The sequence below is a fragment of the Rhinolophus sinicus genome, linkage group LG07 (genome assembly GCF_036562045.2).
Source record: "Rhinolophus sinicus isolate RSC01 linkage group LG07, ASM3656204v1, whole genome shotgun sequence".
NCBI lineage: Eukaryota > Metazoa > Chordata > Mammalia > Chiroptera > Rhinolophidae > Rhinolophus > Rhinolophus sinicus.
The window spans coordinates 31,288,074-31,300,906 of record NC_133757.1 but is presented as its reverse complement, the minus strand read 5'-3'; the positions used below and the strand labels follow the sequence as shown (position 1 = coordinate 31,300,906).

The following is a 12,833-nucleotide window of genomic DNA, read 5'->3' as shown; positions in this document are numbered from 1 at the left end:
CTCTATAGTGATGTCCTCAGGAATGACATAAACCTGTGCTTCCCAGGCTGCCAGGGTATAGGTATTCTTTTGTCCCTATTATATAGCTTTCTATGTCCTGCTTTTAGACTAACGCTATTCATTTCTTGCTGCTGCCAGTATTACCACAGTGTATGTCTATCCTGCACCTGCTATGTATGAATGCAGAGAAACCAGAAGTCTGTGACTTTGGCAAGAGTAAACAGATGCAGAGAGAGCACAGGATGTACAAGTGTAAAATGCATGAGCATCTCCAAATATATCTACTTTCCAACACTGATTTTCCAACTCAGAAGCATTTGCTTCCTTTCAGGTTCTCAGCTGCCTTCTGGGTTATCGCTGGCAAGTCACCATAGTGATGATTACTGTAGTCAGTAATAGATGTTTTTTTACTATAACCATTTTTTCAAAGGCACAGCTAGATGTAATATCTAATTGGCGAAAGATATTAAAACTTGAAAGTATAAATATGAGCAGTTAAAATATTTTATTTATCTGGTGCCATTTAGTTTGGGGACATAGTGCCCTTCTGTATCATTGAGATTGGCACCTTTTTTTTTCTGTTACATCTTAACTCTGAACCTCACATACGAAAAGATAAAAAGCAACATCTTGTTTACATTACTTTATTTTACCAAGAAAAAAACATCATACATTTAATGTAAAGTTAATCAATGAGAATGATGCTGTTTTGATGAACTTAAAGGCTGGGCAACTGTCACTTATGAATGACAGTTGCAGTTTAATGAACTTCAGTATCCAATTTATTTCTGTACATTATTTGGATTACACAATATGGGGAAAAGCTTGCTTCAGTGAATAGGTACAAATCCTAACTGTTTTTCGAACAGCTTTCCTTGCAATTTCAGGGGTTTCTTGATTCAAAACTGATTCAGGAGCTTGAAAAGATTTACTGAAAATGTTTCACAAAAGCTGAATACAAAAAATAACAACTCCTCCTATTAGTTTGCTTGTAATAGATATAAAAAAACAAAAAGCATCTGAACCTTTTAAATGCTAAAACTCTTAGGCAGCATGACCAGGACTTGACAGGTTACCCATTTACTTGATATTACATAACTGACCCAAGCCAGAGTGAGCACATTTGCCAAGTAAAAATGCCTAAACTTGCCGAAAATTTACTGGAGTGTGGTGCACGTGTACTGCAGGAGTGTACTGGCTTGTGAAATTTTATGTGGACATATACGCAGAGGACAGACTTTTTTTTTAAAGACTTCAGATTGGCTACAAACTTGCCAATCAATGTTTATAGAATTCAGAAGCTTATTCCAAGGTCTATAAATAATGAGTTAACCCAGCAGCAGCATTGTATCAACTAATATTAAAGGCTTACTATGTGTCAGGCGCTATGCTAGGAGCTTTACATGCAATCTCTAATTCAATTCTCATAACCCAACGAGGTGGGCACTAGTATTATGGCCATTTTACAGATGCCAAAACTGAGGCTCAGAGAAGTTAAGGAACTCTCACTCAAACATCAGGTATACCGTATGCTTTTTAATTACAGCTTTTAAATAAACAAAAATATTTTTAAAGAAGAATTTTGAATGAATTATTTGGATCTCCTAAAAGTTACAGCCGATACATAGCAAATACCCATTGACAGAAAAACAGGAGCAAACCCGAACACTCTGTACAACATTACTTATACAACACAAGATAAAAACTGATGTTAATGATGTCCCTATATTTTTAGAAAATATTAGATGATACTCATTATTCTGTCAAAGAAGGCAGGGGTGCATAAAATGAATGTGAAGCCCATTTTTCATAAAACTGACAAAAGCCGTAAAACTGACAAAAGTAAACCAGTCCTGGCAGTTTACGGGTAAGAAGTCATGGATGTTTAACTGATTTGATCCCCAGGAATAATACTAAATAGACTCAGGATCTTGTTCTTTGCCCCAGGTCCAACCCTGAGTCCAGCACCTCCAGATTCCCAGGCCTGAGCCCAGTCCTACCTCCTAAATGGCTTCGGGACAAGTGCTAGCTTACCTGCTCCCACCCTAATGACTTCAGAGGAGAGGAGAGGGGTGCAATTCTTTTAATACTATTCCTAATCTTTTCATCTTAAGACAAAAATTCAAAAGCACCATTTTTGGCACAGGACTATTTCATTCTAAGAATGAGGTTTCAAATCGCAAGCCATAAAGAAATGGTTAAAAATTAATCAGACACAGACAATAACAGGTATGTACTGTTATAACACATAAATCCTCTGAGGCAACACAGTATCAGATTTTCATCTATCAACAAGCAGGATGTAACAATTTCAACTGTGGTTAGCCAACTGAATTTATTAACCTATTTGTGCATCATAAAATACCATAGTCTCTCAATTGGATATGATACATTGTTAACTTATTCAGCAAAACAGATTACGGTTATGTTTTTAAAAAAGAGTTCTTATCCTTTAGAAATATATATGAAAACATTTACCATTGAAATGATAGGATACCTGAGATTTCCTTCAACATCATCCAGTTTGGGAGGGGAAGGTTCCCGTATAGCAGATAAAATAAAATAAGACTGGACATGAGTTGATAATTATAGAAGTTGAGTGATGAGTAATTAGCAGTTAGTTATGCTCTATGCTCTGGTTTTTTTATAACGTTTGAAATTTTCCTAAATAAAGATTTTTTTTCTAATCTAAACATTCTCCAAATATTCATTCAGGGCAGTGAGAGGATGAAATAAGGATAAAGAAGCCCAAAGTTATGATTTTCCTGTGATTAATACTTTGGTGTGTGCGTGTGTGTGTGCGTGTGTGTGTGTAAAGACACAGCATATGATGTTCTTCTCCTTTCCTTGGTCCCCTGATGCAGCATTGGTACACTAACACCTGCTTGTTCTACTAATTGGGTAATTCAGCACTGAGCCAAACTATATTTGAGACAGGAATTTAAGAGGGAGAAAGGGAGGCAGATAACAATGTGATTCTAAATTCTACCCTCATACCACAGTGGGCCCTCAAATATTTGTCAAATGCCTCCTTTCCCTCATCTAACTTATCTTCTGGAATTGTCCTATTTAGCAGAGGACATGTTGACCTTTTCCTCCCATTCTCTGTCCTCAACTGCTTTAATAATTCATTTGTATTACTGATGTTCTCTGAGACATTTCTCTGAGTGACCTGTGACCTGAATCCCAGTCAGTAGTGTACTGATAAATGTCTAACAACTGGCTCTGAAAATACAGCCAGATTTTCAGCATTTACCAATTTTCATTGTATAAATACACCCACTAGGGCCAATTTCAAGCTACCAACACAAGGACGTTGAATGCAGTTAGGAAGTAAGCAGTCAGCTCGTAGATCCCATAGGAGCCAACTCCAGCATACCACTGGCACTCCTGTGGTAACTCCTTCCACTCTTTAAAAGTGTTGATAAAATGTTACATGTCACCCCAAAGAATAAATCACATTTGGGCCACTTCCTAACAGTAAGAACCTTCCTTAAAAGGTAAGAATAGGAGACATCGCCTTGGCCAACCTGATATTACCTTTTTCCCCTAAATACATAGCATCTCTTTATATATTTTTTCATCAATCATAGGTAGTAGGAGAAGTATAAATATAGAGTAAGTAGTCTCAAGTATGTTCAAGTCCTCTGACTCAGTTTAGTGACTTGTGGAAGTGCCGTGGCATATGAATAAAATCAAGCCAGGCAATGGGTTTCAGGCTATACTGTAGTTTAGAACCACATGACACTGGGTATCTCATCCAGAGTCTAGCACAGTGCCGGGCACAAAAGAATAAAAATTGGTTGGTCCCTGTAGTACCCATATGGATTATTCAATCTCAGCACTCAAGGCCACCCAGGGCAATACTTACCTGATCCCTTTATGACAACCCCAAGAAGGCATCCTACCGTCTTAGCTTTCACACTTTCTGACAACCCAATACAACCTGCACTGAATCTCATGGGTGATGGGAGTCTGGCAGGTGACAGTTTGAGTCTTGGTTCTTCATAGGGTAGGACTCCAAGGAAAAGTCAAGATTAAACAATGGTCTTTACATACCTAAGGAGCTGTCATGTAGAAGACGTCTTAGATATACTATATTGTTAAGGAACATACAGTACAGTCATGCAAAGGCAGATTTTGACAATATACGGAAGGACATCTTACAGCACCACCCATAAAAATACCTAACATGTATTAAGTGCTGCTGTTTTCCTGGAAGCCTTACCAAACTGCTTACACACATCAAGCCTGAGGTTAACTAAGTCTATCCCTTCTTGTTTCACTCCTGGACTGACTACCTCAGGCTGTCCAGGAGTTGTTTACCCAGAAGCCCCAGAGGGTTCCTAGTAACTGGCACTGCCCAGGCTGACCACAGGTCACAGAGGTTGACGAAGGTCCAGACTGTCCTGAGCTGCTATCTAAAGTCCCTGTGGACTCAGATTCAGCGTAGGGTCAAGGCCAGGCACACCAGAAGGTCCACGGGCTGGTCTTGAAAGCAACAGACGCCCAGAAATACCCATGTCATCCTCTGCCAGGACGAAGTTTGCAAGGCTGTGGGTTAAAAAGAAGGACCAAGAACTGGTGCAGCTGTTCTGAATTCTGACGCTGTATTCAATTCATGAAGCTTTTATACACGAAAAGGGCTCGCTTTTCTAATCCTTCTCATCTCTTTCGTGCATATCTGCCTCCCTCAAGGGTGGAGATAGCAAAGAGTGGAGATCAAAGGAAGATACTTCCTTTTTAAAAATGAATTTTGTCCTGACACTAGATTAGCAGGAAAATAAATGTACAGTCATCTTACTCACCAAGTCATCAACATTCCTCACTCTTAGGCAAGGGACGCTGTCCTCGTCTCAGGAGTCGTTAGTGGGGCAATCTATGAAAGTGACAATGAGGTCACGTCTTGTGACAGGACTTGTGTCCTTCTAGAAATGTCAGAGAGAATTAGGGGAGCCTACATTCAGGAGGTGAGGTCAGATCAGGTTGGAGGGTAACCTGAAACTCAGTCCCAAAAGGTTCTCAGTTGGGACAAGATGAGTTCATGGAAATCCTGAGATTTCAGAAAGTCTTGCAAGACTCTGTGACTAAATAACTCACATTAATATTAGATGACCTTTATTAGTAGTAGATAGTATTGATAGTAAAATACTTTTTACTATGTATATACCAGGGTCAAGGCATTCTACTATACACTTTATACATGGTTTCTACATTTGGTCCTCACATGTGAAAGATAAGCACCGTTATCTCTACTCAACAAAGCGAGCCTCTAAGTAGTTAAGAATCTCACACTGTTAGTAAGTAGTAGAATGAGAATCTGAATCCAGGTCTGGTGGCTCCAAAGTGCTTCCATCACAGAATACTACCCACATTTCCAGGGAACCCACTAGAATAGTCTAGTCCCACGGCCCAACAAAGTCAAAATCTGAACTCAGATGGTTTTACCCCGAGTACTTGAGCCCTCCCTCAATTTCTTTCCCTGTGAAGGAACATCATGATAGTACCTGTCTTACTCCGTTCACGCCACTATAACAGAAATACCATAGAGTGGATAGTTTATAAACCAGACATTTCTCACAGTTCTGGAATCCAAGACCAGGTTTGGCAGACTTGGTGTCTGGGGAGGGCCCACTTCCCAGATGGCTGTCTTTTCGCTGTAACCTCACATGGGAGAAGGGGCTGGCTAGCTCTCCAGGGTCTCTTTTATAAGGGCACTAATACCAATCAGAAGGGTTCCAACATCATGAGTTAATCACCTCCCAAATGCCCCACCTCTTCATACCGTCACCTTGGTTAGGAAATCAACATATGAATTTTGCGGGGACACAAACATTCAATCTACCACAATACCTATCTCAAAGGGTGCTGGGAGTGTTTTATGTTACTGGTACTTCCACAAACATACGGATGAGCTTTTCGCCAAAGCTGTAAAAATTGCATACACTTACTTATCTTTTCTGAAAGTTTTACAGAACATACTTCTTTTTTCCAACATAAATACCTAATATTGTGGCAGAAAAGAATGCCAGCTAGCCGGCAATGGAGTTAGACTTGAGTTTGAATTTTGGTCCTGCCATTCACTAACTACAGGCCTTCGGGCAGGTTGCTTCACTTCTGAGCCTCTCCTTCCTCATCTGTAAAAACCAGAGTGGGAGTGGTAATTGCATGCTTTTATAAAAACACACTCAGAACAATACACACACAGCTGTTGCTCAATAATAGCTACTCTAATTATTCAGTCAATCAAAGCAACTACTGTAGGTACCTACTATTGTGATAAGTTTTTCCATCTTCTTCCCGAACTACAGAGAAATCTGTTAGAGGTCCAGATCATTGTTTTGATGAAACTGCCTCTAAAAATAACATTCCCTAACCCCTTTCAATCATCTGCTGCTTTCAAATACATTCCCAAGGAGAAAGCGCGCACACACACACACACACACACACGATTAGCCAATTCTAAGCATCTAAAAGATATCATAAATTAAGCAATGAGATATGAAGCTTGAGACAGCTGCACTATCTAGAGAAAAGGTCTACTTAGAAATTCTGTGTACCATTTTGGGAAGAGTTTCCATATTTGTTTTAGAATATTGTCATCCCAGGGTGAATACAGGTTTATATATTAAAAGTTAAAGCACATGTAATTAAATATAATAGAAGTTAAACCTTGATTTATTTTTATTTTCATGGTTATTGGTTTGTATTAAAGCACACACACACACACACACACACACACACACACACACACAAGGCATACTATCACAAAAAAAGAAAACCAAAAACCTGTCAATTACAACCCCTACTCCTTTGTTTCCCTATTAATTCTGTCTCCAAAAGCATGATGGGTTTTGTTTTATTAACTTGTGAAATGGCCCACATGTTAACAATTAACTGCACTCTTTCTAACTTTGGTTACTATGCCAAACAAAATATGCTTTGTATTAATGTTCAAATCCACTTACTGATCTTTTTGGGGAAAAGTGGTGTTCATATGTCTGCCAGATCCTGATACCTGACTTAACCACTTAGATGCTGGACAGCTGGGCCTGAAATTCTTAATCTTCAGTTCCAATGTGTACTGTATAATTTACAACTTCATTGACAAACTTGGGGATCTGACCACGTCCCAGAAAGTAGCAATGCTAGAATGTGCTCTTGCTTTCCATTTCAGTCTTTTGTTCTTAAATTTGCAATGCTTCCCATCCATCTAGAAGGGCTGATTATGTTTTTTTTAAATGCACATGTATCCAGTCGATGCAGATACAACCAAAACAATTCTACTTATTTATCTTCTATTCTGCTTATTCTAATTAGCCTGATTCAGAGGTAGTGGGAAGCCCGAGTGGCAAAGGTAAATATCCCAATATTTAGAAAATTGAAGCCTTGTACTTTCACAATGGTGGCCAGATAAAAATGGTAACAGATTTGGGTTTCTTCTCTTTGTAACCAAGAGTATGTTATGTGCATAATGAACTCTACCCATCTTCTGCCAGTGATCTATACGGATGATCTGGGAAGTCGGAATTTCCCCGCCACCAGGCCACCGTACTCATCAGTCCTTAGCCTGCTTTTTGCAACACACAGGGAGGGAGAAGGGCAGAAGTCCTCCAGCCTTCTGATGATGCTCAAATATTTGCCTTTCTGTAGCAAAGTATTCAGTGACTCAAACAATTATGTCCTTCCCAATTTTTCCCTCTCCTCTAATGTGGCTTATCTAACAGCCTAAAATATCCAGGATTTCAAGGCAACATCTATATACCACTGTGTGCCATTTCTGTCCCTCCTCCAGAAAGTACGTTACGTATTTACCAATTTCATCAAAAGTAACCTACTGAGTAAGAAGAGTTATGTACTAAAGTGATGCTGTAGCACTAGTAATGATATAGAGACCCTAGCTGCAGCCTAAAGCTATGAGACAGGTTAAGTACATTAGGGTATATCCATAGAATGGAATATTGGGAAAACAACACAATCATTAAAAATGATGTTTTAATACCATAAGAAAATGCTTATGTTAAAATATTTAAATAAAGTTACCAAAACCTTATTTTAGTATTGCCTTTAAAATATGGCACATTTTAAGCTGTTGTTTTGAGTGATGGAACTGTGAGTACTTTCTCCTGCTTTTTTGGTACATTTTTGTATTATCCAATATTTTGAGGGGGAAGGGTAAACAAAGTAATTATGGGACCAAAAGTATTTCAGCTAATCAAATAAAACCTTTTGGTCTTTCTTATTCTAGGCCTATTTTTGTTGTTGTTGTTGTTTTGTATTTGTTTGTTTGTTTTAACTATGAAAGTCAGTCTGAGATTGTCTCTGCCACCTCAACCATCTGGTCCTGTGGATTAATGGTGGAGGGTGTTCTGTACTGTGGGGAAGACAGCTGGCATTTACTGAATAACTGCTATAAGCCAAGCAGGAATTGAAGTTCTTTATATGTATTATCTTATTTAATCCTCACATCAACCTGATGAGGTAGTATGATTATCTCCATCTTACTGATACTAAAACTGAAGCATAAAAGTTAAGTAACTGGCCCCAGGTCATCCAGCTGCAATTCAAACTCAAGCCCTCTGGGGTCTGAATGACTACTTAGAACTCACTGCATTTTATTAGGACTATCATTAGTTTCAAAATATTTGGGAGGTGAGCTGACTCCATAAAGTGCTATTTATGTTTGCTTCAAACAGAGCACCAAGGAGAAAACCAAAGGAATCTCCCTAGCTGGTATCTTATGGAAACTTCACAAAGGACTTTGTCAAAGTCTGTTGTAGAGATGGAAACAGCTACCTCAATGAGGTGGTAATGTCACTTGTACCTTTTTTTCTGTGACATCAATCAAATGTTCATGTGCAAGGACAAAGAGAAAAAATACATAGCATCTATAATCAGTCTTCCAAAAGACAAAAACCAAAAACAAGAACAACAACAAAAAACCAAGCATAATTAAATACTAAGTGAAGTGGCAGAGTGGACAACTAGTGCAAAAGTCATGTCGGAAGAACTCTCAACTCCGAAGTACCATAGAATTTTGAAGGTACAAGAAACAAGTCCAGAATTTCAAGATGAGAGCTAGTAACTTGGTTGAGGGCACACAGCTTTTAAAAAGTGGGTAAAGTAGCCAAGGAAGCTTCAGGAAGCCGTCTTGGAAAAGCTTTCCAAGGATATCGTAGAGTGAGGTGATGGTCCTTTAGATGAAAACAGTAGACAATATTCTCCTTTCCTGGTTTAGCAAAATCAACCTGTACTGTTCTGATTTTTAAATGATAAGATTGTGAATATTTCCTGCATGGAGGGCTCAGATGTAATTTTTTTAAATAATCAAAAACTACTGAGCTGTTTTATTCCATGCACTGTTTTTTAAAAAATTAAGTATTTTAATGTGTACTGCATTCTACCCAAAATATTACAAATAGAAATTCACCTACCCACACATGCATCCCAGGTGCCTATCTGAGAAGTGATGTGTGGCTATCCTAACATACTTCTGGTTTGGACAGAAGTTGGCATCTGATGTTGTAAACTGGTAACTAGGAATTATTTGTCTAGCTTTGCTACTTCCCCCACTGACATCCTCTTAAATTTCATTTAAAGCACTTAAATACTCTTTATAATACATAATTGCTCACGGAAAATCTATGAATCAGAAGAAAACAGGCATATGCTTAATTCTAAGTAGATTCATCTTAGAGTACCTAAATACCAACTGATTGAGCAACTTTTTATAACAAGATACCTGAATATTAATAGGCATGTATAAAGATATTAACTTAAGCCTAAGTTCACATAAGAAATTTTGGTAGTGAACACATCAGATGTACCTCCAAACATGTAAAAAATATTTCAGAAATGTTTCCTTGGATTTGAGAACAGAAAACACGGTAGGATAATGAAAAGTCAATTATGATGAATCATTTTTAAAAGTTTGTAAGCATCATGGTCACTAAACTTAAATATAAACCATTCACTTTATGACACAAGGCACACAAGCATAATTGTATTTTCTTATATTCTAAAATAATCCCCGTGGGTTTGCAAGCACAAATTAAGTCTCTAAGTCTCAAGATTATATTTTCTTTGCCTCCAAGCCATTATTAAGAGTATATTTTCAATTCCTCAGATATTATTTTAAGAGGTGGTACACCCTCAATTAAACATAGACCATTTAAGCTAGCAATCAATACTAAACAAAAACTCAATACAGTCCTCTCATTATATTTTAGCTATTTATATTGCAAACTCTCATACAATTTGGTAATATAGGTTAGAGAAATAACTAAAATACGGTTTCAAAAGAAGTAAAAAAATTAATAAATCACAAGTAACTAATATCAAACACATAAAGAAGGTCCTTTTCTAACAAGTCTCAAAAACAAACTCCGGTGCTGGATGTCTTCCTTACAACGATAGCCAAATTTGCTATGGCTTCAAAGTTCTAGAAAAGATTTTAACTTTCAACCTAAACATTTCAGACCTACAAAACACAAGCATCAGAATCACCAAGTCCCACAGTCAGGTTAAAATACTTGCCCAAGTCGCGAAGATTTTAACTGAATACAGAAAAGCTAAGAGTTTAAATTGATAAACAGAAACAGAAAAAACTGAACCTGTTTGACAAATATCAAGCTTTTACAGACAAATCCAAAACCTATCTAGTAATTTCCTTATAACAAAGAGAATAACCTGTAGGCAAAAGGTGCATGTTTTAATGCAATCACTCATTGGCATGCATTCCACTTACTTTGCTTTTTGCCATTTATAAGCTTCATTAAAGACGCCCAGAAAGAGGTAACCAGTTGAATGAGGTTCAGCTCAGATCGGAAAACCAGTTCTAAACTCGATCTACAAATTTGCATCCCAGAACGTCCCGCGGGGAAGGTACTCTTTACAAATTAACTTTACACGTACAAGCTTTAGATTGTGAAATAATGCATTTCAGCGTTCTGCGCTGTACATTACCATTAGAAACCCAACTCTATCTCTGCAAGCTCCGAAAAAAAAAAAAATCCACCTCCAATCCTCATTGGTCCACATAGTTCCGGCCCACATGGTATCAGTGGGAGTGTCTGGCACAACAGGTCCTTTCATTGGCTGCGAAGAAACAGCGTCTAACAGGGGTTGTCAAACTCCACGCCTCCAGACCTCGCGTTCGCCAATAGACCCAAGGTATTGGCGGCTAGTCTACGATTCAAAGGGCAAGCTGCCTGCCTGAGCGCCAACCCCAGAAAGACGAACTCTGAGAAGGGCAAGGGGAGCTCCGACGGTCCCTTCTGCTTTACTCCTACTCCGGACCCCACCAAATGTTCACACACGTGCATTGTCCCACAAATTAGAAAGTCAGGCAATGCGGTCGCTTTCTATGGAGCCGCGACCAAGGCTCGGGCTCGGTGTCCACCGGCCCATTCTACAGATAGTGGCAAGCAAGGCTCAGGCTCAGGTAGCTATCTTTAGTGCTTAGCGCCCCTGGAGGAAAAGTTCCGAGCGCCCCCTCCGACAGCGGGCTCTGGGGCGCTCCCCGCGCACCCCGCGGTTCTGGGTGCCGGCCCTACGCGCTGCGCCTGCCTCGCGTCGGCGCTCCCCTCCCAGTGGGACTTACGCGGCCTGTTCTTCTTCCCCGAGTCCATCCTCCTCCGCAGCCGGCATTTCTTGGCTGGCGAGTCGTGCTGAGCGGGCGGCGGCTGCGGCTGCGGCTGCGGCTGGAGCTCGGGCTGGAGCAGGAGGCGCGGGGGCGCCGCGTCGCCGCCGCCCACGGATCCCCGGTTGAAGAAGCGCGGCTGCTGGACCGGCAGCTGGTGGAAACCGTTGTGCAGCAGCCCGTTCACGGCGGCAGCGCGGGCGCCGGCGGGATCCCCCGGGGTGTGCGGGGCCGAGCGCTCCGGCTGCCCGCCGTAGTCGCCCATGCCGGAGGCTGGCGGGGCGGCGCGCGGGCCCCGCCTCAGGCGGCCTCGCTGGGAGTCATTCTCAGACGTCTTTATTTCCTCGGATCCTCCCTGCGGCTTCCGATTCAGCACCCGCAGAGCGGGCGGCGGGGGAAGGCGAGCCGGGCGCTCCTCCGCTCCTCCCACCGGCTCCCCGAGCTCCTCCGCGTCCTGTCCCCCGCATGCCGACCCCGCCGCGCCGGCCTGGAGCATGCCCACCGCGGGCGCGGAATCGGGGATCCCGGCGCACCCCCAGCCAGGGCCCCCGCAGCTCGCCTCCCCCAAATCTCCCGGCCGCGCGACTTCAAACGCGGCTCCCTCGCCTCCCAGACCAGCCTCCGCTACTGAGCATGCCCAGTCCTGCCCGCTACCGCCACTGACGAGTTTCAACATGCGGACTGAAGTTCTCTGGGTTTGCAAAGAAGAGATGGGCGGGTTGGGCTTTGTATGGCTGAGCGAGCCGAGAAGCGACTGGGCGAGACCGGCGCGAGAGAGGAGGGCTGCTTCCGGAGGAATGGCGGGGGAAGCCGATAAATATTTGTAAAGGTTGCAGGTTTGCTAATCCTGTCCCCAGTGGGTTAGATGCCTTTGCAAGGTCATTCACGTTGTTGCCTCCTCCCTGAAACCTTTGTGAGTGTGCGTGTGTTTGGTTAAGTGACCAAACTACTCACAAGCCTGAGGGGAGGGCGGAGAACAATTATTTTTAGAAAGGTAGGCTGATTAGGAGAGGAGTGATATTTCTTTGCTGGCACCGACACAAACACCATGTGGTCTTGGGGAGTTGTCTTTTGCAGGAGGTAACCTAGGAATACAGTGTAAGGACAGTGAAGGACACAGCTGTAGGCAGGATTAACCAATGTTGGAAGAGACCAAGTAAACAGAAGCAGTTCCAAGCTATAAAAAGCACTT

General features: G+C 41.4%; 1 protein-coding gene across 2 annotated transcripts in view; it reads right to left on the bottom strand.

Moving 5' to 3' along the window:
* Positions 1–12,562, bottom strand: part of PANK1 (pantothenate kinase 1) — a 45,531-nt gene extending 32,969 nt beyond the window's left edge. Inside the window, exon 1 of one of the 2 annotated variants that reach the window (XM_019739082.2) lies at positions 11,603–12,562. In XM_019739082.2, coding sequence (XP_019594641.2) covers positions 11,603–12,317 — 715 coding nt within the window. In that variant the 5' untranslated portion in view covers positions 12,318–12,562. Of the gene's footprint in view, positions 1–10,747; positions 10,989–11,602 lie in introns of those variants that run through there. The other variant, XM_019739091.2, reaches the window with a different exon arrangement.
* Between the last annotated feature and the right edge of the window lie 271 nt (positions 12,563–12,833).